Raw genomic sequence first — 26770 nt, 5'->3', positions numbered from 1 at the left:
TGTTAATTTTGCTACTTGGTTCTTTGGGGCAGTGTGATTGATTGGTGAAGTCTTAGCGTGGAGAACAAGAAACAGTTTTCTTCCACTGATTGCATGAGTAATCATGGAAAAGTTACTAAATTTTAGCCTGGATGTAGTGATACTATCAATCACAGGTGTTTTCAGGCTTCTACAATTAACACTTATGCAGCCTTTTGCAGACCTGAAATATGCTCAAGTACCAAGCAGTAATTTATCTGTTAAAGCTTCTGAGTTTGTTTTCATATTGTAGGAGGAAAATAAAGATTTTTTTTTATTATTATTTTTTTTTTTATCCACAAGCATAACCAGAATCAGAAGGCTGGTTATTATAAGCAAGAGTTAAGCAAAATGTTAATTGCATATTAAGAAAATTCAGAGCGATCTCTGTGGAGAGGAAGTCTGTGGTAGCTGTTAAGGACAGATGGGCCATAATATTACAAGTCTCTGCTTATTTTTATTGAAGAAGCAATTACAGTCTTAAATACTATAAATACCCTGGATTTCTGAGTGTGAAGTTTCAGCCATCGTATTTTCTGGGTTCATGCCAGAACCATTAGCCAGCCTCGTAGAGTCACTGCTGTACATCAAGGTAGTAAATGGGTCTACCAAGATCTGGCCTGTAAGAACTATTGTATCAAGACTCACGTCTTCTCTTGCTTTGAGGAATGTCATTTTTGGTGAATGCACTGCTAAGCATCAGATTTTTTACCATGTTGAACCACAGTAGTTAAGCTGAGGAGTTGGAATCACAGCAGTAATTTCAGTGGCCATCAGACAATTAACATTATCTGTCCTAATAATATCCAAGTAATATCTTACAAAAAAATCAAGTGGCTAGCATATGTTTGTTGCATAATTAAGTTGTCTTCCACTTAAAAGACAAAACAAAATGTTGCATTTCACCCGTGTGACACTGCTTATGTTTTTTGTGGTCCTTGCATTTCTCACCTCTTACCTTATCGTTTCAATTTTCTGCTGTTTGAAAGCGATAATTTCAATAAACATGAACACTGGCCTGTGATCTGTAGTTGGGGTGGTGCTGTCGTACTTGACATATTTTCTCAGTGTGGTTATTTTCTGTTCTGCAGATGCATCAAACATCACAGCCGCAAGGATTTAATTTCTGTTCTTCCACTGTTTCATCTCCACTGACCAAATCTATGTCTCTAATGTCAATTAGTAAACCAGTGCTGGACAGTGAGTAACGCAATTTTCTCTTATCCATTCTGTCATCTGTATTAAGTATATTTTGCTACCTTACGTTCCCAAGGCAGAATTTGCTAGTACCTGCTCTTGTTTTCCGATATTATGTGAAATATACATTTCACTGCTGCATGGAATTGTGAGTGGAAAGGGAGAACTCGTTCAGTCTAGATCCATATTTTGTTCTTCCCAGCATACCTTTGGTATTTCTGGTTTGGCTTGGTTTCTTTTGATTTGTTTTGTTTTTATTAATTAGACTACTGATAAAAAACTATGATTTATTGGGTGTGCTATTAAAAAAAAAATGTTTGAATTTTGCATCTTTTCAGAATTTCTTCCTTTGATATTGAGGTAAATTCTACTTGATAAAAAACTATGATTTATTGGGTGTGCTACTAAAAAAAAAATGTTTGAATTTTGCATCTTCTACTTCAGCTCTTATTTTCCTGCTTCTAGATTTTTTGGAAGTTGATATATGGAAATTGGAGAATCTTGATCTCCTTGGGGGAATTTGTTGCTATTTATTTTGAGTTAAACATTTTGAGACAGTTGGGTGTAATTTATTGAGTCTCATTCCTGAAGAAAATAATAAAAGACGATTAGGTGAAGTTTTTCAGTTCAAATTAATTGAAGTGATAAGAAGTACTTAATTTTGCAACTTCACTGAATTGATTATTTCAGCTGAAAAAGTCATTCAGAAGGCTGCAGCTGGATGTGCTGTCACGTGGAAGGGCCATGTCACATGGTTTTTAATTTTATTAATTGCCAGCTAGAAACTGTATTGACATGTTAGGTCGTGTCTGGTCAATCATCAGTGATGGTCTCTGACCCTTTTCTCTTTATTAACATGCTGCTTCGGTGCAAAGCTGAACAAGGGAAAGGTGTTTTTAAGAAAGGTGTTTTATTAATTTAAGAGGCTTGCTGGAGGAAGCTCACAGAGATTATGCTTTGTAGGAGACATTTTTAAATTCTTCACCATCATTATTTCATGATTAATAAGCGCGTGGCCTAACGGATGTGTCCCCCAGCAACAGTAACCAAAACATGGGCAGATCTGTCCCGTGAACAGACTGGCTCTTCTTTTTCTTCTTCTTCTTTTTTTTTTTGGCATTGCATCCAGTCACTAACCGAACACCATAAATAACTCAGCTCCCAAAAAACACGCTGTCAGTGGCTATGAGAGCCTGGCTGGCTGAGGTTCATCTCCCTCTCCCTTGAGACTTTCCTTCAGGCCCACGGCGGGGGGTTACGACAGCAGGAGATTTGTGTCTGCATCTTGGAATTAGACAGATTCCTGCCTTTCCACTCTTCTCTGTCTTATGACCCATGTTAAAAATACCATTGAGGTCTGAGCTGGTGGTAGACTGGTTTGATTATCCCATCTTCTTCTAGAGTTGGCCTAGCCGTGACAGTTGTATTGAGAGAGAAGGAAAAGAGAGGACATGGTAAGCTTTCCAGAGGGGCTGTGGAAAAAATAGCAGGGTTAGTCTTCTGCTTTGAGACAGATGTCTGTGAGTTTTGGACACTGAAGTTAAAAATTAGTAACGCTCCCATGAACTTTATTTACTTCCTAGTTAATTTGAGACCACCTCAGAAGTGCCTCATTTTAAAGGAAGGTGGTTTCTGAAAATCAATGTAATCGAGCCAGTTGATGTGAGCATCCAAAAGGATTACTCCTCTTGAAAATTTAGGTCATGGATTCTCTTCTCCAACTCTTAACAATTTCCCAGCTCCAGAAACTTGTGTAAATCAATTCATCCCTTCTCAGTCACTTTGAAAGAGGGATGGTGTTGAGTTGTGACCCTAAGTGCTCGTGAAGCAGCTTAGTGCCTTTTACAAGAAGGTCTCAGCATATTAACTCCCTTGTATCACCTAGGTTTGACATTCCTGTTACTAGAGCAGAGTACTTCAGAGTTAAGCAAGAATAAATCCTTGATTTCATGGAGGTGAATTTTAGGAAAACTTTAATTCTTCATTCCACTTGCATAGTTTTGTGGTAGATGTTTTTAAAAAAATCCCTCATCCATTCAAATATGTCTGAATGGAAAGGAAGCAACAAGTTTTGCACAAAAGCTTCAAAAACTAAATCCAAATGAATAAACATATGGGGGTCTTTCTCTTATTTTTCACATTTATTGTCATATGTATTGAGGCAGGAGCAGTGTCTGAGACCAAGTTTCTAACCTGCATTCCATCTGATGTCTCAGATGTTCCAAGAGCTGCTGTGGCCATTCACAACTGTTAATCCTTCAGCATTTTATAGAGGGAGGTCACAAGAGCTGTTGGCTGGAGTGCTCGGAAGACTACTTTCAGCTTTGGAATAGCAAATTTCCAGTGTGGTGTATTGTTAAAAAAGCCAGGAACTGCTATAAATAAAACCACAGAAATGGAAGTTAAATTGAACTGTGCTGGAGGAGGTGGTTCTATTTACAGTAAAGTATTATTGTTCATCTTGACTTTTAGTCTAAATAGACAGCAGGCTACAGAAGAAAGAAAGCAGTGTTGCCTAGTCGTGTTCTTCAGGTCTGGGACACTAGAACAACTCCTTTGAAAGGCAGTCTAAACAAAATTAATGCATGAATTTTGCTAAGAATTCTTTAATTTAAATACCTTTCATTGGGTCCCTCTAGGGTTGTTCTGCTTACATTGGAAAAGCGTGCACATAATTTCAGTCAAATTGCCTCTGGGCAATTGGCATTTATGACTAATGGCTGAAGGAAAATTTCAGGGGAGTTTGCTTTGCATTGCTTGCATTGTGTTGGATATTCCTCAGATAGTATTTTTATATTCTGAATTCAGTTTTGAGGTATTATATCAGCAATGTAAAACATTCTCTTTGTGTGTGGCTGAAAGGACATGTTTTATTCAAAGAGAGTAATAATTGCTACTTCTCTCTCTTAGAAGCTTAATACTGATAAAGTCTTGAGCCTCTTTTCCCTGTTGTGTGAGCAAATTGATTTATCTCTACCATGGAATGACTTTAAAAGTGCCTGAATACATGCACTGGAGATGTTTAATGTCGATGCTTAATGTAAGACCCTTAGGTCAGACCTGTCCCTGGGCAGTTTCACCAGCCCTGTCCCAATCATCTTTCCTGAGGACACACTGATGTACCATGTGAGTGATGGGTATCCCACCACCTGACATTGGTCAGGTCACAGCTCAGAGGTTTCCACCTGTGCTTGTACGATGAGAAGGTTTGGGAAATACAGCCCTTGGACATCTCCACAAGAGGCTGTGTAGCAATTTCGGTTAAGAGTGGCTAGCTGGCTCCTACATCTCTTTTCAGAGAAGATTGTACTTACAAAGAATTGTTGCAAAGCTGCTGCAATGCAAGAGCTGCTCTTTAAAATAAATTATTTTTAAACAGAAATTACAGTAAACCCTTTTAATTGGCAAAGTTTGCAGATGAGGGCATGAACAAATAGCAGGGCTGCTTGGAAAAGTGCATAGTATAGATAAATAGGACTTCGCAGACTGAAATAAGCAGAAGGCAGAGCAGTAACACGTCTGAGAAAATATGATTGTTGTCATTATCCTACTGATAATTGGAGATTTGATGTCACAGACTGATAGCTGAGTTTGGCACTTTGTTTGGTAGACATATTCCAGGCAAGGACATGAGCTTTTCTCATGTTTAGGCAGTTTCTTTAAAATAAGAACTGTGAGTTTTAGAGGAAGGCAGGAGAAGAGATACTTGGGGTTTTTTTCTGGTTTATTTTGGAGGAGAAAAGAAAGAAAATTTAGGTCTCTCCATTTTATAGCTGGAAACTTTTAGGGCCATAATATTACCAAAATGGTGTTGGTTTTCTTTCAAGGTAGAAGTGGCAAGAACCTCCCTAGGTAGATAAAGTCAACACTTCAAATAAAGTATCCTTGCTATACTCAGCAGCTTTGATGGCATTTAATTGCAGACCCCAACCTTAAACACGTGTATGGAGTTGTTTTAGTTTGATTCCCTGGCAGTTATTTCAGTGAAGCAGATGCCGTTTGTCCAGTCCAGAGATCTGCTAAGTTGTTGGTATTCTGTTTGGGGAAAATAACTGTGCACATGTTAAGTCTTCATTAAGAGTTCCTATAAAAAGATGAGAGCAAAGATAAGAAATCCTTGAACCTTGACTTACACATGCAGCGAGACCTGCATCCTCCAACGCCTGCGTCCTCTAGAATTTGCACGTTTTCAATTCTTTGCATCTTGTGCCTTTTCTGAAGCCAGCTGCTTTGCAGACATTTCCTTTGCTTTGGTTTTAGTTTGCTTTGGCTGTTTTCCTCTCCCTTTTACTATTAAATGCATTTTCAAGCATGCTCTAATGTCTGCTGTTAACCCACTTCTCAGCCCAGAGCCGGACTCGACCATGGAGACGAATCTCCTTCTCCTTCAGCATCTCTCCACTCATTCCTAAGTCTAAAACTCTCTTTTCTATTGGCTCTTCTTCCAGTGATGAGGAGGAGGAGTTGGCTAGTAAGTAATTGTTTTCTGTGTGTTGCAGCCATTATGGGTGGAAACAAAGGGTAATCTGGTTTTCTGCTTTAGACCTTGAAGTTTCACCTTGCAGACATTGAACTAACTTTTCCATTGCATGACGTCTAACAGCATTATCTTAGTCTTGTATCTGAGTACTAACTAATGGCAGAATAAAAGGATAATAATCCAGAGAGTCTTGTACATCAGCACCATCATGTCTCATCTGGATAGTTTTGGTCTGTATCCGTATGACAAATATCACCATCTGCTGCTCTGACCAGCAATATGGTCATCACCTTTTTATTAAAACCAAAATACTTGTCATGAGATTGTTGCAGTGCATGGAGTTAACAGAAGGTGGTAGATCCTTGCCCTCCATAGGTGAGGGTGAGTACATTGCTCAAGTGGAAGTAGGGGAAGAGGAGAGAAGCCCTGATATTAAATTCTGAAAGTCTTGGTTACAACTTCACAGTTCTGCTGAGCAAAAAGCATGCATTGCAGCCAAACACCTTACTTAAATCCTCAAGGTGTTCATATCTAGGTCCTGACACCATAACCAGAATAGTTTTGTTGGGAAACAGGCAGGTGTTACGTGTTAGCTTTTTTCCCTCCTGCAAACACCATTGCTAAAAGAAACCTAAGACAGAAGATTGAATTAAAGGAATTTAGACTCCTCTTGTTCTTTTTAAATAGGCTTATCAAAGCTAATTGAAAATGTTTCCTATTTCTTAAGCATGTTTTATTAGACTCTTGAAATAAACCAGATCAGATAATTCTCTGTCTAAAGAGAAAATTCAGAGCAGCTGCATTAGTTGGTTCAAATCAAAAGTTTGCAAGGAAATTAGCCCACGTCCCTAGTGTCCATACTGGGATGGGGGAAATTGCTTTACAGTCCCACAGATTTTGGTTGCTTCCTGAATTTTAAAAAAATCTCCCCACCATCCATGTCGTAGGTATCTAAATTCTCCTCCTTTCCATTCCCAGTCTTCATTGTGAATTTATCCCTTCCTACAAGAAAGTCCTGTGCTCCTCCCAGGTGTGATACTACCCACTTCCATATTTAAGCTCCTTCCCCTTTGCTCTGTCCTTCTCTTCTACCTTTAACAAAACTCGTGATTCATGAATTGTGTCCCAACAAAGTGAACTGCAAACTCGCAGCTGTGCATTGATGTTGTGCTCCCATGGCAAAAAGTACTCTTAGCTAATTATTTTTTTGTAGATTTGGGTTTTTTTAATTTTTGTTTGGGTTTGGGGGTTTTTTTTGTTTGTTTGTTTGATTGATTGATTGTTTTAAGCATCCAACCAGTTAAGTAATTCCTAATAGTCAGATTAGGGTATAGCAATTTTTTGGGGGGTGGGAGGTATTTCTGTTAGCCAGTATTTATCCTTTCTCCCTCTACAGTGCTGCTTTTAACAATGAGCATTTAAAATAATGTCAGATATTGTCTCAACCAAAATGTTGCTTTCTTTACAAGTGTTTTATTCCCTCATATTTGAGGGAACTGTGGTGACTTTATGTAAAGGTTGGTTTAGCCACAGCTATTTGTAAGACTGCTTTGGCAATGGGCATTTTTCATGTAGTAATCCCAGACCAGTTTGTTTATTTTTTCATGTCTTCAGGGTTCATCTCTCATGAGAGGATGGATAAGTTAGCATTGAGATTGCACTTGCATTTCAGTTAGCGCTCTTCAACCTCTCCGTGCCTGTGTTTCTCTAGAGTATGGAGAATTAGTTGCAGTTTGTTTGATACCATGATATATTTAAGATGTGGATTTCAGGTTGCTGGACAAGCCTGTCTATGCATTTTAGAAAAATATTATGAAGCCTGTGGATTTCTTGACCCATAAAATTTAATTACTGCCAGTATTATGAAAGAGTTGCAGACTGGTTTCTTTTGTTTGCAAAATCCTAGTCCAGTTGCTGCTTTTTGCATAATGAACCTTGATGAATTATTTTAAGTCCAGCTACCATATGAAATAATTTTGGTGGGTGATGCTTAAAAGGTGTTCAATAAGTACACCTTGGCATTTCAGTTTTGAACCTGGTCATGATAGGAAACATAAATATTTTGGAAATAAACCTTCCTTCCCCTCTTCTACCTCAAAAAAACCCACCAAAACCCAAAAACTCTGAAGGTGAGAAAGTGTGTGCTTTTCTATGCTTATCTTCATGGGCTTTATAGCTTGCAGCAGAGTGTTGATCATATGCTGTTATACTGTAACCTAAAATATGAAATCATACAGAGGCTTTCACCTTGATGTTTGTCTGGATCTTTTTTGCCTGCCAGTGTCAAGAATCCCTCATTTTTCAGATAAAACACTATTGCAGTAAAATATAAATAGTACATAATTGAAGTGCCCATGCAATGTTCTTTCTCAGGGTGCTGAAAAACAGTCACAAATATCAAATTACTACAGCTTTTGAGTCAACATTCCTTTGTATTTCTTACGTTAACTGCAAATAAACAAAAGGTTTGTGAAATACTTAAATCCAGTCAAACTGATGAATCTATTTTTCTTTTTTCTTTTTTTTAAAAAAGGGGATTTTGGAGTCCATAAGTTACTCTTGTGATCTTAGTAGGCGCTTAGCTAGTGGATATTATATAAAAACCCAGTACAGTCAGGAAGCAGAATAGGAGACTTCATTTCATATATGTTACAGTATTGCTAACTTGGATGTATTCGGGATAGATCATTTATTAGATGAAAGATTTATCAAGGGAGATATTAAGAGAGATCTCCAAGCAGGAATTAGGTAAGGGGTTATACCTGTGTTTTAGTTTCTCAGTATGAAGAAATGATATTTCTGTCTCAGTGAATCAGTGGTTGGGAAAATGTATATTTTAGAATCATAAGGCATAATATTGAAGGCACAGTTTTTCCTAATGCACTTACTGCTTATGGGTAGAGAACTGTCTTTGCCTCTGATGTCAAGTGACTTTTTTTGCATTCACCCTTAGCTTTAATATGTTAACAGAATTTGAAGCCACGGTAGTATTTTTCACAGTGTAGATGCAGAAGCTTAGTAAGATGATCAGTCATGCTGCTTCTTGAACTTCAGATAGGACTGCAGACAGTGCTTGTAGCGAGGATTTTTTGGAGTCCTGACAAGTCCAGTTGATGTGGAGAGAGCCCTCCCTCCTCTGGATCATCTCATCCTGATTTTTCAGTATTCTTTGATGGTTCTGGTAAATGGTGTCAGCCACCTCATCTGCTCCAAATGCTTTGTGCAAGCAGGTTTCTTGTGGTGTAAAGAGAATTTTGTCATTGGCAGGGCTTCAGCTTCATGTTGAAAGTCAGACTTTCCTCAAGCACAGTGTTTTGTGACTAAGCCTTAGGCTGGTAAAGTTTTGTGGAAAATGGAATAAGGCTTCCCTTGTTTCCCTTTACTCTTTATGAAGTGCTTCAGGATTTTGATGGGAAAATGAACTATAATTTTATCAAGCAGAAAAGTTTTGTACATGAAACCCGGATGTGCTGTACAATAGATTCTTTCTAGTGGTGCATAAATAAAAGCATTGTGGCAGAATGAGTCTCATTTATACCTATTGTAATTTAATTGGTAGTTCTGATTCAGATACTCCAATTTACCAGCACATTTAACAGATGCATATCCCTTGCTTAATAGCCGAAGAATGATAAAAATACTAAGCAGGCTTTCACCTCAGCATCTAATTTGAGAGCACATAAGGATATGGGAAACAGGCTTTATCCTGAGCACATGAAATCTGTTCTAAACACTCACTTCTGGAAAACATTTCCCCTTCCTCTTGAACTGTCCAAATATACAAACTATGTTTTTAAAATCAATGGGTGAAGATTGCAGTCTAACATGTCACCTCCCCACCCCTCCAATCTTTTCCAGGTACGCAGGCGTTTGGCAGCCCCACGGGTTCCTCGGTTCAGAGGTACGGTATGCTGGGGGTACCATGTCTCTTCTGGGGGAACTCCTGCAGTGGGCTCTAGTTTGGACACCCAAAAGCCTTCCTGGCATCAGTACACTTCAGCTGAAATCACAAATCATCAGGCTTGTGAAAATCAGTGTGTATGTCTAAAGGCTGAGGAATATTTTAGATCATAGCATATGAAAGTTTGTTCTAGGTCTTATCTCTAACAAGGCTTTAGCTAATAACAGATTATCTATTATCGAGCAATATCAGTTTACCCTGAGTTATATTTTATACTAAAAGTAGTTGTTCCTCCCTTTGGTTAATTCTGGCTATATTTCTATAACGAAGGCCAAAACAATCGTGTTTTTGTACGTTACTTTTCACCCTTGCAAGCTGTAGAGAGGAGATAATCTTTCTGGTGGGTGCTGGCTTTAAAAATGCTTCCCTGAAGGAAGGACATTTGTGGCACTGAAGGACGTGGTTGTCTGATCTCTGTGTCACCCTGATAGCTTCAGCTTTATTTCATGACTAAGAGGCTTTTCACCTCTCCTCGATGCTGGTTTCTCCTCCTTGACTTCATTTGTCTTTGTGTCATTCAGCTTTTGGTTTGCGTTGTACTTCCTATTGATAGACTGTGTCCTTCTCTGTAATGCAATAAGTTTCCTCTGTAATTTCTTATTCTTCCATAGAAGCTGAAGGGTCATAAGTTTGTGCATGTAAAGACTGGCAGAAAATATCTGGTGTCCCATAAATGCCTAAATTAATACAAATAACCATTGATTTTTTTATTACTTAGTATTGCTATTCTCATTTCTCAGGGGAGGCTTTGCAGACAGTGTGGTTTCTGTTAAAGACACTGTCTTTTCAGAGTTTATTAGATGTCTTTCTTTGGAAGGAGATTTCTCGTTACAGGATGTGTGCATGTCTGTCCCTTCCTGTCTGAAATATCAATGATTAAATGCCAAGGCTGACTGTGTGTCTGCAATATTGGCCATGTAAATAGGCAGATGCTGCGAGCTGGTTAGTGGTTATTTGGCCACGGGAGCAGCAGAGGGTGCTATGGCATGGTTTGAGAATGGAGATTGCTTAAAAAACAATTAAAGGATCCCTTGAAATATATGGCAAACTACTAGATTGGCATTTTGTCTTCACTTTGCCTTCTGATATAACACCATGAAGCAGCCCATGACTCTACTGGATAATAAATGTATTTTTCTTTTAAAAAAGAATCTATTTAATAGGTGCTTTGGGAGGAAAAAAAATAAAAACAACCTCTTTCTTTTATGATTTTAGCATATCTGAAGAAAGCAGCAGTGTCCCCGCTTTTAAAAGTGGAACAAAAGTCAGTCGCACCTTCAGCTACCTCAGGAATAAAATGTCCAGCAGCAAGAAGAGCAAAGTAAGTGCTTCTTGTCATTTATACAGCCATGAAGTACTCATGGGTACCAGCCATGAATTCTGTATTTCAGTGTGTTTCCATAGGGTGGTATTTATGTCTTTGCCTGACTTTTCTTTTCTTTTGTTCTTCCTTTCTTCCTTTTGTGAGGGGAGGATTGTCTGTGGGATAATAGGGAATAGCTACATGGGAAATCTTAGCAACCCAAAATTGAAATGCATCTGAGGTGAGTTTTCCTGTGCAACGTTTTTGCCTCTTTTCCCCACAGAATGAAGCTTCATTTATTATAAAGAATAGATTGTACTCCAGCACAAGTTACAGCTTTGCAGTGATTGATGGGTCTAATTTTTTACAGAACCCAAGAGGTGTTTGATAAAAGAAGGACAGGAGCTGTAAGAAGGGATGCCAAAGGCTGTATTGCGTTTCTCTTTTATTTTTTGCCTTTGCTACAACGTTCCCATGCACTGCTGGAGAGGTTGCTCAAAGCATGACCTTTATTGATGGCCAGCATTTATATTTTCCCTTTTTTTTCCCATCTTTGAAATCCTGGGATTTAATTTACAGAAAGTTAAATGCTGCTCAGCACAGCTGAATTTCCTGGGAACAGAACTGGTTACAGAAATAATGACATTAATGCTAAATACTTCACACAAACAGGCTGTTGTTGCCTTAGATTGTCCCCTGAAGATCAATGTATGTTTGGGATTTTTTTGGCTTGGCTGGATTTTTTACTTGAATCTCACCTCGGTTTATCATGTCTGACAGAAGCTAACAGCAGCTTACCTCACAGTGGGCAATAATAAGTGATGTTTAGCTAGTATGTTGGTAAATACTATTGGAAGGCCCCTGGGACACATAATTACATATTCTAATGAGTGTCTGAAGAGCAAATGAGAAACAAAATGTGGCATCATGAGCATTGTGCCTATTGCAGACTAAAGCTGGGCTGAAGCATCCATGTACGAGAGGGGTCACGTCTTATCTGCACAAGCAAACTTGATTTTAGCCTTTCTCAACATAAATGTGATGTTTCAGCATGAGTGTTCCTCTAACATAGCTGAGTTTGTGTGCTCTCATGGTCCAACCCACGTTCTGATACACGTTTTTGGAAGATTGCATCACCTTTGCAATGAAGTACCGGCTGTAGTGAGACCAGTCATCTTAACACATAGTTCCTCTTCATGGATCTGCCTTTAAAAATGAAAGCTGCAAGTACCAGCAGCTCAGAGCTGCTGCTGAGCAGCTTTAAGACAATGCTGTTCCCTGCTGCAAAGTACAATGTCAAAAATAAATAAATAAATAAAATCTGATGACGTAGAAACCTCTGTGCAAACCACTGGTGAGAAGTTGTGGAGCGTGTTGCACAGCCTGTGATCAAGGCTGGAAGTTCATTAGCTGGTTCTTGCACTTTGGATGTCTAATCTCTACAGCAAGAACTGGATATATATTTATATATATATAAAAGAGATCTGGTTGGGACGGGTGAGAAAATATAGCAGAAGTGCTTTGAGATATTTGCTCTACTTCTGTTAAATAAGTGCAGTCTGATTTCACTAATTTCATTATTGTGTCTGAAACTGTTGATAAAGAATTGCTCCAAAATCCCAACAATAATACACACTACAAAAATTACAGTTCTGATATTTTTACTAACTAAAAAGTCATAATATCATTCAAATTAGAGTTTCTTCTCTGCTCATGGTGGAATGTTTGCATTACATACATTTTTAGGGCTTCACCTGTACATTTAAATAACTTGACCTAAAAATTCTTAGGAACACTGACTTCTCAGAAGCATTATGGCCGATGAAAACCTGTAAGAGTTAAAAAGAAAAACAACAAACCTTGAAAGAGGAAGTTGGACAGGAAGAGTTTGGTTTCTGCTGCAGTCTGGGCTGTCAGGAGGGAGAGAGGCCTCCACTTCTTTCCAGCTAGGTTTTACTTAGGTTTTACTCTCCAAACCTTCAGAAATGCACTGTTTTCTAAGAGAAACTGTAAGATAAAATACACCTGAGCCTGCTAATGGCAATGGCTCTTTTTGAAAATGGTGTAAAAGCTATGTTAAAAAAAAAACAAACCCTAAAAATAAAGAGGTATTTGGTGTAGTAACTGGAGAGGATACTGAATTTACCCACGTCTGGCATGTACTTTGTGTTATTTGGGGAATAGTCAGCAACGCTCTTGAAATCAGCAGCGTGCACTGATTCACGTTTGTGAAGTCTAAAACATGCTGTGTCTCTGTCAATTAGAGGAAAAAAAACTTCATTTTCTTCATTTTGGTAGAGAATTGTGGGAAATTATGACCAAAAAATAGCATGAGTAATTTCTTTTCCCTTGACTTGCGCAGTTGTTGGGCAGTGCTGTGCCACCAGCAGCAACTCAGTGTGTATAGCAAAAGTTTGAAAGGACTAGGAGACAGGGAATATTTGTGACCTGTTAGAGCAGGAGGAGCACAAACCCGTGAAACTTTTCTGTCTGGGGAAATCTTCTGCAGCGCTTTATTTACTTGAAGTACTACAATAGCGACACTGAGGTATGTTAAAAATCAATTTTTCTGTATCCCAAACATCACAGAGTGTTTGATTGACCACCCTGTGCCTTTTAAATGGATAGTGTCATATTGACTGGTGATTTCTAAAACAGTAATTCCATCCTTTCCTGCCTGTATTTTTTTTATTTTTAGGGTTTTTTGAGGGGTTTTTTGGGTTTTGGGGTTTTTTTAGCAGTGAAAGCTAGGGTAGGGCAAGATGAAAGCAATAGCAAAGTAGCTAAAATCATCTTCAAGGAAGTTAGCAGCAATCGTCCCGCCCTCCCCCTTTTGCTCAACTCCTCTCTGACTGCCGTCCTTCCGTCCGGCTGTGCCGGCAGCTCTTGGCCATCGCGATGGGCTAATGCTGGTGGGGAGCAGCTCTCCTGCCCCCAGGGGAAGGATGTCCATAAAATGGAATAGATTTTCCGAAGTACCTCAAATAACAGTAAAGCTAGTAGGACTGAAGCACTGGGAGGTAAGAGCTTTGTGGTTATTTTGGAGCGGGATCCGCCGCTGCAGCGCACAGTCTGTTATTTTGGGCTGTATGACCGAGTTGTGGTACCCGTGGTGTCTGTCTGTGCATATCGGTGCAGGTTCAGCCATGATGCTGTGCTTCAAGTCACGCTGGTAGCTCCAATAGCACAGGAAAATGGTTTTGTTTTTATAATCCTTTTTTTTTAAAAAAAAAAAAAAAAAAAAAAAACAAAACAGTAACTGTCATAGGAGGAAAAAAAAAAAAAAAGAATAAATAAAATCTCATTTTGAGACCTTGTATTTCAGCAGTATGGCTGGCATCCCATGTACGAAGTTTGCTGTTTCCTCCTTGAAAGTGGTGCACCCGTTTCCTGTTTTTCCTGGGGTTGTTCAGCTTTAATTAAAATGTTTTTTACAATGATTTTTTTGAAGACGGGGTATTATTCCAAACTCTAGAATTACCAGGCTTTGCAGTAAACATCAGGTATGTTTAAAGTATAGGATGGTGGATCTCCTTTCAGCATTTTAAGCATGAGAATCGCAAGATCTGCCTTGAGCATAGGGTGATCTTTTCTCTTGGAGCTTCATAAGTCCTGGCAGTAGAGCAGAACTCCAGGCATCAACTTGGTACCATCACCCAAGGACTAAATTTCAGAGTTTTAGCTCTTGAATCCTGCCAGGCTGGACGTGGTTAAAGGTGGGCAGGTCAGCAGATGGAGAACAGTGTTGGAGGTTTACATGGGGTGGTGATCCGAGCTGAAGGCTCAAAGGAGGCTGGAATGTCCTACAAAGTAGAGTCTTCCTGGCAGGCTTTCTGCTTCAGACAGGATTATTCCATATGATAATGCTCCTGGTTTTGCTTATTTGCAGAACAAAATAGTGTTTGGGCCCAGTAAATAGACTTTCTGTTTATGAGGCTTTGCAGGGATAGACTCTGACACTGGCATTTTGCTTGGGGCGTGCTGGGAGAGGGGAGACCTTAGGCTGAGTTACTAATTATTGGAGTGTGTCATCAAAGGCTCAGAAGTTTCCCTGCTGGTGACTGCAGAGCTCAGTACCTCTTTTAACCGCTTCACGGCAGTTGCTCTGCAGCATTCTGATATTTAAGCTCTGACAATGTTTAGCAAAGGCCACATGGCGTATAAATAACAAAATGCAAAGATAAGCTTACAGGAGCCATTACCAATTCCTGGTTAAGCTTCTCTTTCAGATGCCATGAAAGCTGCAGTAACAGTTAAAATACAGAACTAGAGCTGAATTGTATAGTAAACATTTTATAGGGTGATACATAGAAAGACAAAGAGTCGCTATTATTCAAATTTCTAGGGTTTTTTATGGAGTTTCTTTACAAATTGTTTGTGAGAATTCCAAATCCACAAAAAGCTGCAGGGAAAAATGTTTCATAGTTTTAGTATTTAGCATTTTCTGTCTCAGGGAGTGATAGAAAGGTAAGCAAAAACTCTACTAAAATTTGGAGAAGCTGGCTGTGCTTGTCACCTTTCCAAAGCTGAGTAGCCCAGAGGTTGAACTGTGGTTTCCAGAAGACGAGATTTTATGATCTTGATGTTGTTCCTCAGCCTTTCTGTGTTGCCATATTTTTCAAGTTTGTTGAAAGATCCATTTCCCCAAAAAGCTTCACATAGTTACTTGGGATTGCATGAATCTGTTGAAAAAGTGGCTACTCAAAAGGAAAACGGTGGTGAAAATATTCTGGTGGTGACGCTGGACGGGCACCGAGGAAGAGCTTGTTATACTGTTGTTGCAAAACACGAGTCTTACAGATTGGCCTTAAAAATTAACTTTGAAAGTTTGCTGCACATTGCACGTGGTGTTTGTATTTCACACAATTCATTGGAAGCGCTGAAGAGATTGAGAGCCCAGAAGAAGAAAAGAGGTAAGTCATTAAACCAAGATAATATAAAACAAAGGTGGAAGAGACAGACCTTCAGAACAGACCCAGTTTATTCTCTGCTAGTGAGATACCCGTGCAGAAGGCTCTGCGAGTCAGTTGTATGTTATTCCACATCTGAGGGGGCTGTAAGCTGATTTTTTTTCCTGAGAGCTGTGCAGACACATGACTATTGTTAAGGTGCGTGCCAATCAATATCGTCATAGTGCCAAAGGCAAACACTGAAGAATTTGTAACTAGAGAATAGACCTCTGCAAAGTAACGAGGCATTTGGTCATTTTTCTCTTGGCAGGAAAAAGAGAAAGATAAAGAGAAGACTAAAGAGAAGGACAAAGATTCCAAGGAGAAGGAAAAGGATAAGAAGCTCTTAAATGGACATCTCTTCACTGCAACGTCTGTTGTAGCCCAAGCAACCTGTTACCACTGTATGAAACCTTTCAATAAGGATTCGTACTACTGTGCAAGTAAGTTGGGGTTTTTTTCACCCTTTCCTTTTGTTTTTCATTAAATCTGACATGGGAAATGCAAACCTTGTGCTTTATTTTCCTTTTCCTTAAGGATGTGGGGTGGGAGGGAGACTTTGGAGAAAGTGCTTCATGGAGTAGCATGTTGCCTTATGGAAGTTGGACTGAAATGAGTCATGGCTGCAAGGAGGTGTCCTGCAGCCTCCTTCCTAGCCTGTGCTTGGACATCACAGCATCCTGCGAGGTTTTCTGCCTCTGCTTGTTGGGATGTATCAGTCAGCTGGAGGACTTTGGTTATTTCAGCTGCGTGTTATGGCTTGGGGCTGAGCTGCTTTGTTAAGATGGATGAGGAATAGAGAAACCTGGCTTGGATCATGGCTTTTATTTACAAAGGGGAAAATAATGTCCCACTTATCTGTACTGTATTGCTTCAGTCCTCCGAAACACTGCTTCAGTGAGCCCTCAGTGAGAAGAGCATGATACAAATAGCCAACAGGAACCCTCTTCTCCCTTCATACATGAAATAGCACCACAAGTCAAACAACAAATACCTGTGTGCACATGCAGTGTGTGCAGTGCAGGCAGTGCGGGAACCGCACGGGAGAGCTTCTGCAGGACTGCTGGTTTTGTTCTCTTTTCTTATCAGACGGTTTCTCATGCCTGTAGCTTGATAAGGTCAGCAGTGTTTGTGTGGTCAAAACCAGAATGGTGGCTGGTTTACTTAGTGACCCAAAGCTATAGAATATGTAGACAAAAAAGTCTTTTCCCCACTGCAGCTCAGGGCTCTTCGTTCCTCACTATTAGTAATTTTTTTTACTTCACTAGCCTAGAGATGAGTCAAAGTGTGTACGGGAATTGCTCCTAGGTTGGAACAAGAAGCTCTGTCTCTCTTCCTTCTGGTAGATGAGCAGTGTATAAAACATCTCCGATGGGCAGGGGAAGGAGCAGCCAGCTGAATCCCGAATGGCAGTTTTGAATTTCCTGGAAGAGAAGAGATTTCAGCAAAGTTGTTTGCATGAGACACGCTCTGTGTCAGCCTGATGGAAAACATCAACAGTTATAAGCTCTCAAATGCATCCTCTCCCTTCCCCTACTCGACTTTCTTAACAGCTTCTGAAGGCACGTAGAAAATCAAATCTATCCTGATTTAACTCTTTGTATCCTAATGAGTTAAAATAATCCAGCAATATCATATGGTTTAGCATAGGTGTTCTTTCCTTATTTTTCAAGGTGCAACAGAAAATTGTTGTAAGTTTTCTGCATTGGCCAGAAAATGAATGCCACGAGGAAAGTTTGGTCAGGGCCCAGGTTGTAAGCTCACATCTGAGAGTGATCCTTTCTCCCATCACATCCTAAAATCAACTGTCAAATGCCTTGGAAATGACCGATAACCAGCAGCAGAGACTCTGTTGTTCCTGTGCTGTTGAGGACTACTTTTTTCCTACAGAAGTAGCAGTGCTTTACTGCAGCCATCACTGTCTCACCTATGGATGACTTTTTCTTAATGCCTTTTAAAGCACTAGATAATTTAAAATCAATGTCTGAACTTTTCAGTGACACCCCCAGCTTCCTGAAACAGCTAGTCAATGCTGAAAGATTTAACATGCTCTAAAACACATGGGCAAGCAAAAAATCCTAATTTTTATTTGCTCTCTGCCTGGTCTTTTTATTTTTTATGATCAGTGATGCAGAAAATAAACTTTTTGGGATTTTAATTATTAATATTAATGATACAGAGGAGCTGGAGGAAATTCCTGCAAGCTGAAGAGTTGAATTGGAGGAATAAAGTCCCTGAAACCAGATTTTTGATCTAAACCATCAAAATATTCTATTGCTAAATGGTACATTCTAAAGAGCTGCCTTCAGGCTTTCAAGGCTCCTGTGTGAATTTAATAGTTCTGGATTGTCTTGCTGCCTCTTTTAAAGCACCAGAAGCAGGTTCTGTCCCTCTTCCTTGTTTGATCTGAAAAAATGATACTGCGTGTGGGTTTTTGCAAGAACGTGCAGGTTTCTTTCTTCTGTCTGTTTTGCACAGGAAGTTGTGGGACATCAACAGAATAGCAACGCCCTATGGCCTTACCCTTACCTCTCTGAAAATATCAGAATTACTACTGTCTTTTGTTGAGTAGGGCCAAATGTAAGAACTTTTAGGAATGTGAGCATATTTTGTCATTCTGGGCATGGAATTTTTTCATTTCATATTTCTTCTAGAAATAATTCAGAACTATACAGTGTAATTTACACTTAAAATGTAATTATCTGTGTTAATATGTGTTTTCATGAATGGGTGGAAATAACTGATTTTCTCTAAGCTACTGGATCTCATTTCAGTTGTGATCTTTCATCTCTCAGAAGAGTTAATACTCCAAACCCAATTATCAATTATTAGGAAAAAAAAACCAATTTTAATCATCTTTGAAGACTTTGATTCCCAGAAATCTGCTGGCAGACTCAGGGTATTCTGAAAAAGAAACACAGCTTTGGCTCTGGCATATATGCAGTGAAGGGTGGTGTTAAAATATGGTGCTCTTTGTGTTGGTAAATGTGGGTTTGGACCAAAATGGTGGCTTCAGTCTAGTTTTCACTAGGAAGTCCCAAACTCACGGACCCAGTCACCTGGCAGATGCTCTTGTTACTTTTTCTGATAATCCTGTAGTACAGTAGCACTTGGTTCCTGTACTGTAGATCTTGGCTATGATATGTCTGAGTTTATGTAAATGGATTTTTCTGTCCTTTTCCTGTCTTTTGGATCCCATAGTCCTTGTCTTAATAAGAAAAGGATTTGTGTTTTAAGAGAAAATATTTGCCCTACAATTGGTTTCTGTTTCTGTGTCCTGCTTCTGCTTTCCACCTTTTCTTTCAGAGGAATAAGTCCATCTTTTTTCTTTCTGTTTCTTGGGGGATTTATTTATTTATTTATTTATTTATTTATTTTCATTTAAGACTCGTTTTGCAAAAGGTTGGACCAAATGATCCTTGAGGTCCCTTTCAACTTGGTATTCTATGATTCTGTGATTCATTAGGAACCTGGCATTTCATCCTTACATTGATTTTTAAACAGAACTTGCTATTAAATTCCAGGAGGAAATGTTGTTAACAAACAAAGGGCTGTTTAACCAGGAGAGCAGCCTGTCTCTCAGTATCTGTAGCTGCTCATGTAAAACCACAATGGTGCCTGAAATTTGTAATCTTCAGTTGTGCAAGATAACAGTTCAGATTACAAATGGCAAAAACTGACCTGTTTTCTATATTTTTTTGTTAATTGGTTGGGTTTTTTTTCTTTTGACAGACTGCAATGCAATTGTTCACAAAGGCTGTAAGGAGAGTTTTGCCTCTTGTGCAAAGGTCAAAATGAAGGTAAGAGATTTCATCTACTCTACTGAATAAACAAACATGCAGATATCTAACATCATCTACTGTGCATCCCAAAGTTTCCAGCTTGTTGGAAAGAACTTCAGCACGTGTGCTACAATAAATAATTTCTCTGGGTTCTCTTGAAATTCCTCAAAACCTCACATAAATACAGTAGTTGTCCCTGGGACTCTGTGAACGCTCCAGGTCAGCGCCCCGGGGTGTTTGTTGGCAGCAAATTCCCTGCATTGTTCCCTGCAGTACACAGGGACCTTATGTTGAGATGGTCTGTCCTGCACTTCAATTCAAAACAAACAACTTCACTGGCAAAAATTAGGGATGTCCAGCACCCTTAAATGCCATATCTCTTAATTCTCAAATGCTGCATCCTGTAATGCAGCATCATGTGTATATAATGCATCATGAAAACTATTAAATATGTATGTTGTTTATATGAGGAACGTGCAGGATTCCTGCTTGCCCCAAATGTGAGTAACCTCTTCGACAGTGTGGTTCTCCAAGCTAGTTAACATTCATACAGTTACAAATTCAGTTCTCTTCAGTATTGACACCACTTTTTCTCATTTTCCTATTTACTGCACATTTTTCCAGCTGTTATTTTGCCTATTTCATGGATGGCAGCTAGTGAGGGGAATGCGTGTGTGTGTGTGTGTGTGTGTGCGTGTGGATGCGCATACAAATATATAGATCTATATAAAAGATACATATACAGCCAAAAACTGATCTGTTCTGAGAGAGTTCATAAAAAAACATAGCTTTTTAATTTTAGTCATGTGGCACAGCCTGATGGGAGAAGGGAGGAAGAAATTGCAGTGAATTTTGTTTTTCTTTCAGCCACAGAGAGGGATGCTGCAGGCACATGATACCTCTTCGTTACCCACAGTAACCATGAGAAATAAAAGTAAGAAAACTTCCTTTCCCTCTGCTTTGGTGATGGTCTGTATCTGCTGTTTGTAACTGTTCTGACAACTAATATTTGATATTATGAAAGATAAGCATTTATCAAAGCAGGGATAAGAGCATCGTCTGTGCATGATAAGCAAAAAGTAAAAGTAAAACCAGAAAGTTTTATTTGGAATAGGAGCAATACTGCAAAACTTTCCCTGGCTGCACTGAGATGTACATTGCACTGTGGAGCTACCCTGTTTGACAAGGGGCAAAGAATAGGAGTGAAATAGCCCACACAGGTTTGGTAGTGCCATAATTTGATAAGCATATTTAGTGATAGCTTGGAGATCACTATATGAAACCACACTGTATGATACCGATGTACCCACTGTGGTATTTATCATGAAATTCAGAGGTATCGCTCCAGAAACCAGAAATGCATCTGAAGAAGGGAAAGTCTGGAATTAACATGAAAAGATTAAAGGTATGTGATAGTATAATGAGATAAAGATTAGCATTTCTCTGTGCTATATACTGATAGAGAAACCTATCTCAACACGTTTGACCAGAAGCAGGAAGATGTGTGTAATTATAGGCTCAAGGGAATTAAAAAGCAACACAGTAGATTGCTACATGTGATTATTTATCAAATAAAATTAAATTTAGTTTCAAAAGTGTATGTTTCTGGACTTGCAGATCTCACCTAGATCTTTTAAGCGTAGTGCAGTGCAGTCAGTTCCACGCAGGGGTGGATGTTCCTTCCTTCGTATGGCTGTTTCTAACAGCTGAGATCTCCTGGTGACAACTCTAGAAAGAAGAGGAAGTTAATTTTTAGAGCCTGGTTTATTTAAGTCATCATCCTCGCAGTTAAGAACGCAGTTGCATGAGCTGACTTTTGTTTGACACTTTCCTTCCAGGCTCACAACCGAAGGAGCGTCCTCGCTCTGCAATACTTGCTCCTGATGAAAACACCGTAACCTCAATATTCAATAACAGGAGATCACAGCAGACTACAGCACTTTCAAAAAGTGTCTCAATACAGAACATTGCAGGGTAAGGTTTCTCCCTGCGCGTGTGAGTACGTGCGTGTTACCTCATCCTGCAAGCGTAGAGAAATTCAGATCTCATTAAAAATAAATTCATGTGCTATTTATGTTAAAGGTACAAAAGAGGATCCCAAAACCAGAAATACCCATATTATATATGATACCATCAGTTGTCTTCTGCACAATCAGATTGTCTGGGTTAGTTTACTCATGGCATGAGTTCAGAGGCATCTGAGTTGGCCTGGTTATATTCAAGGCCACTTCATAGAGATGCTCTGGGCTCCAGGAGGAAATTCCCTTGCCTTGGGCTGGCTACTGTGCAAACACACATTTGCAGCTCAGGTATAGCATTAACTTTTGTGTCCGTAATGATAGGGTGGAGGCACAGAACTGCAGTCTTCGTGGTGTTTTAGGACTGCATTGTATGTAATTAATTACAAAAAATCATAGAAAAAAATATAATTTATAGTTCCTACACTTATCTGCATATTGATCAGTTCTACATACAGCACAGCAGCATGGACTGGCATGTTCTGGACAGTTTGTATGCCCTGGCTATTCATGGTGAAATTTATTTCAGTTCATTTTGCTGATCTTTCTCAGAGCTAGTGATAAAGACTCTTGGATAGCATTTTATGTTGCATTTTTGCACTGCTTGCACCAAGGACAACATGGATGGGAAGTGACTGAAAAATGGAAAGTAATGAAAAGGAGTTATCCAAACTGTAAAACCTCAGGTCTGATTCTTTATAGAAGGACCACCATCACTCAGAACTGTAGATCTTACAGCTTTGTTGAGTGCTAAGGGGTAATTGTTAGAAAACAACTAATAAAAGTACATTTCTGTACATAACCATGCAACACTTGCTTGGTTTTCAATTCATATCTAAAATGCATTTCTTCTGTGTATTTAAAAGTACGCTTGGCTGGTGTTTTTTGGTCATAAACAATATTCTATGTTCTGTTTTTCTGCAGAGTTGGGAACGATGACAACTTAATACACACTTGGAAATTCCTGTCGCAATCAACAGACTCCTTACATAAAATCAGCCGAGTGAATGAATCCATGGAGTCACTGGTTGATGAAGGTACGAGATCCCCATGGAATTTATAGCAAAAGGAAGGTCTCAGTGCTGCTTTCCAGAAATAGAAAATCCATTTGGGCATTTCAGCAAGTGTTTTCCTTTCTAATGGACAATTAAAGTGCATTTACTTTAATCTTAGAATATTAGTTTGATAATCTAAAGCAAAGCCCCACATAGTAATTTCTTTAGCTTGTTGAATTGTGGGAAACCATTTGGAAGGTTTCGGTTGCAGTTGAGTTACTTGGAATTTAGCTCAGGGCCAAGTGTTTCCTCTTTCATTCTGCACGTCCGGCCCATTCATACAGCCACAGGTTTTGCACTCTGTCACCTTTTTCATGCTGATGTCTTGTGTTTTGTATTTTCCTACAGTGGAGAAGGAAGAAACGTATTGTTTAGTTTTGTGGGTTTGAAAGTGAAGTCAATTAAATTCATTTCTTAACTTTAAATATTTTTTATATATGTAGCTTTTTTAGGATACAATCAATATTTTTACATCATAGCCAATATTTACCTGAAAAGAGCAGAATGGATCTGGCTTTGTAAGCTTGAGAACACGAGCTTCACAAGGTCTAAGTGCCCTCAATTCAGTGATGTAAAATAAAAGAAGGAAGACAAACTGAGTGTTGTGTTTTCTTATTTATCTGCGATGTTGTTACGTTGCATCTTAGTGGCACTTACATTGCTTTGTGAAGGTGCAGACATGAATGAAGGACAGCTGATGGGAGACCTGGAATTAGATTCCAAGCAGCTGGAGGCAGAGTCCTGGAGCCAAGTAGTGGACAGCAAGTTCCTACAGCAGCAAAACAAAGATGTTGTCAAACGGCAAGATGTCATTTACGGTGAGAAATATGCACATCTTAATTTTTCACTTATTGTAGGTGGCTTCTTGATATACTTGCATGCATGGATTTGGGAAGCTTTAGGTCAATTTCCTTAGAAACTAAAGTTTCATTCTTGAAGATCTTAGAAACATAATGTATTCTGTGAAAGCTTGCTTTCTGTCTTTGGCATATCCAGAAGCCATCAAAAAAAACCAGAAATTGCCTGTCCTCATTTGTCTGCTGATGGCATTTAAACTCCGTTACAGCATAGCAGCTAGCTGGGAAGTCTTCTCCTGCCAAATACAAGAGCCATCCTGTATGGCAAAAGCACACTATGTTGAGGCTGGCAGTGAAGTGTTAGGAAGGAGCAGGTAATAAAGCTTCAGACCTCAGCAACAATGTCCAAAGCTCCTCTGACCCCGTTTCTCCCATTTCTTCTGAATGTGAGACTATCTATTGATGTTTCAATACCTGACATGAAATTTTCTGAAGCCACTTAGAAAATCCCAGTTATGGAAGAGCTTTCTAGTGGCAGTTTTTTCATGTGCTCTACAGTGACCTTGTTTTTGACCTTGTCCTCATCCTATACAGAGTTAATGCAGACGGAAATGCATCATGTCCGCACTCTGAAGATCATGAATGATGTATACAGCGCAGGGATGTTGAAGGAACTGCAGTATGATCAACAAGTTGTGGACAAGATCTTTCCCTGCCTGGAAAACTTACTGCACATCCACAGTCATTTCTTCCAGCGGATTCTGGAAAGGAAGAAGGAATCGTTGGCTGACAAAAGTGAAAAGAACTTTGTTATCAAGAGGATAGGTGACATCCTAGTGAATCAAGTAAGCCCTGGAAAATGCTTGCGCTTCTGAGAGCACAGCTGGAAACCAGGCGCTCTTCCTTTGCTCCTGTTTATGCCTGTTAGATAATCACAGCTGATGGCAACCTTTATTCTTCACAGATGTAAAAATCTCTGCCTCTGCTTTTCAAAGCACTTTTTGCTTTTTTAGAGGAAGGTCTAATGATGAAAATTGATTGAGTTTATTTTGTGGGCAAGAGAAGCATTCACCGACAGGCACAGAATGGTTTGACTGTAGACTGGAGGGTAGGTAGTAGCCTGCAGCAAAATATGCCCAAGGTGTTTCTTGGCTGAGTTACTGACCTGCTGTTTAACTTTGGATGGGTCATTTTACTTTTCTTTATCTGCACTTTCTCCCTTCTTCTTTTTGTCTGTCTTGAGTTTTTTGTTGTTGGCTTTTAAGCCTTGCTGGCTTTTAAGCCTTGCGAGTAGAATCCCAAATTTTGCAGTGTGAACTCAGTGAAGTCCCAAACTCAGCTCTTTACTTTCTAGAGATCTACTTGCTTGGTTTAGGATGCTTTGGACTAATTTGATTTCATCAAGTTCTTTTGAGCGACTGGCAGGAACTGCTGGGATATCATACCAGGATATCCCAGTGCAAACTGGACCTCTCTGTGTCATGTCTTGCAGTTCTCTGGTGAGAGCGCCGAGCGAATGAAGAAAACGTACGGCAAATTCTGTGGGCATCACAATGAGGCAGTAAATAACTTCAAAGATCTGTACTCAAAGGACAAGCGGTTTCAGGCATTTGTCAAGGTACAGCCTGGTAGAACAGACATAGTCAATGGGAAAAGTCAGTCTTTTTTGATCTCTGGTGAGTGTTTTGCTATAGAACTAAAATTTTCATCTTTGTTCCTTAGAAAAAAATGAGCAGCTCCCTGGTGAGGCGTCTTGGGATTTCTGAATGTATCTTGTTGGTGACACAGAGAATCACAAAGTACCCGGTCCTTTTACAAAGGATACTGCAGTACACCAAAGGTAGGGACCAGTTCCTCTATTCTAGGCATATATTTGTTCCTCCAGTGTAAATTTCTTGGATCTTTTTCAGCTGAACCAGATTTTCTTAGAATAGACCGACTAATCCAGTCATTATTGTCTCGCACCGCTGTAATGAGATAACTCGGTTTCATATCTCCATTTAGGATTAGTTATTCAAGTGCCTTGATTTAGTTGTTTTAAGTCTGTCTGTAGCTAATTATGGAGCAACCTGCTTAGACTCCAAAGTCTCCCAGCTTGCTTTTTTTGTTAATGGTTAAAATATGTGGTTAACTTCATCTATACTGTCTCATATACAAAATATATTGGAATAGTCTCCAACCTCAACCATGTATGTGAAAGGTTTTTGAAACTCTCCTTAAGGGGGAAAAACACAGCCTGTCTCATGAATGTATTAAAAAATTATAATGCGGGAATTTGGGAGGGAGAAGAAGAAGGAAGGAAGAAAAATCAAGAAGTTAGAGTCCACAAGGATGAAGTGAAATCAGGATATTTCTTTTTCTGTTCAAAGAAAATGAAGTGGAACACGAAGACTTGACTCAGTCATTAAACCTCGTTAAAGATGTGATTGCTGCAGTCAATAGCAAAGTCAGCAATTATGAAAAGAAAATGCGTCTTGGTGAGATTTACAACCGGACGGATAGCAAGTCCATCATGAGGATGAAGAGTGGCCAGATGTTTGCAAGAGAGGACTTGAGACATCGGAAGCTCATCCGAGACGGGCCTGTTTCACTAAAAAATGCAGCTGGCCGGTTAAAAGGTAAGATTATCCTACCTTCTGCCCAGGGGAGGATGCAGCTCACCCTCTCTGGATGTAGGATTAGTCCTCAGATTGGTGTCTCCAGCCTTTATTTAGTTTTCTGCTTTGAGAGCTTTTGACAGCAGCTTTCCCCATGCTGTACACTTGCTTCCCATCACAGCATTTCTGATCCCTCATCTTGTTTCTGGGGTGATAGGTAGCTGCTTTTCCTCCTGGTGACTGCCTGCCTGCTGAAGGCTTGGGTTGCAGTGACACCTCAGTCCATCAACTGAGAAACAGAGTCGCTGGGGGATCCTTTGGGCCAGGAGAAGGTGATGGGGCTGCAGCTGCCCAGAGCAGTGAGTCAGATCTCGGTGCCACAATGCGCATGTGCAGCAGTTCCAGGAACCGTGCTTGCTGCATCCGAAACCCAACCTCAGCTTCCCGGTGGCTCTGCCCACCAGCAGCAGCACTGCCTTTCCTTTGCCCTAAGGTCTGCAGTAGGGCTGCTCAGGCTCAGCGTTACCATCCCACTTTCACTGGGACTCTGGAGAGGTGTCCTGGGCATTTATTGCTCCTGAACCTCTTGAGTTGATGACACAAACTGTTTAGG

The 26770-nt window shown here is 39.6% G+C and overlaps 1 protein-coding gene across 1 annotated transcript in view; it reads left to right on the top strand.

Annotated features, from left to right (window-relative positions):
• The window catches only part of AKAP13 (A-kinase anchoring protein 13), a 70670-nt gene that overhangs the window by 30573 nt on the left and 13327 nt on the right, over positions 1 to 26770 (top strand). The window contains exons 6-18 of the mRNA XM_010172024.2: positions 1110 to 1218; positions 9554 to 9596; positions 10872 to 10977; positions 16180 to 16351; positions 19641 to 19708; positions 20558 to 20624; positions 21529 to 21664; positions 22633 to 22745; positions 23435 to 23581; positions 24155 to 24405; positions 25053 to 25178; positions 25283 to 25400; positions 25930 to 26178. Coding sequence (XP_010170326.1) covers positions 1110 to 1218; positions 9554 to 9596; positions 10872 to 10977; positions 16180 to 16351; positions 19641 to 19708; positions 20558 to 20624; positions 21529 to 21664; positions 22633 to 22745; positions 23435 to 23581; positions 24155 to 24405; positions 25053 to 25178; positions 25283 to 25400; positions 25930 to 26178 — 1705 coding nt within the window. The remainder of the gene's footprint in view (positions 1 to 1109; positions 1219 to 9553; positions 9597 to 10871; positions 10978 to 16179; positions 16352 to 19640; positions 19709 to 20557; positions 20625 to 21528; positions 21665 to 22632; positions 22746 to 23434; positions 23582 to 24154; positions 24406 to 25052; positions 25179 to 25282; positions 25401 to 25929; positions 26179 to 26770) is intronic.

This window comes from Antrostomus carolinensis, unplaced genomic scaffold (genome assembly GCF_000700745.2).
Source record: "Antrostomus carolinensis isolate BGI_N321 unplaced genomic scaffold, ASM70074v2 scaffold2707, whole genome shotgun sequence".
NCBI lineage: Eukaryota > Metazoa > Chordata > Aves > Caprimulgiformes > Caprimulgidae > Antrostomus > Antrostomus carolinensis.
Note: the sequence above shows the minus strand (reverse complement) of the source record. Positions and strands in the feature narration are given on the sequence as shown.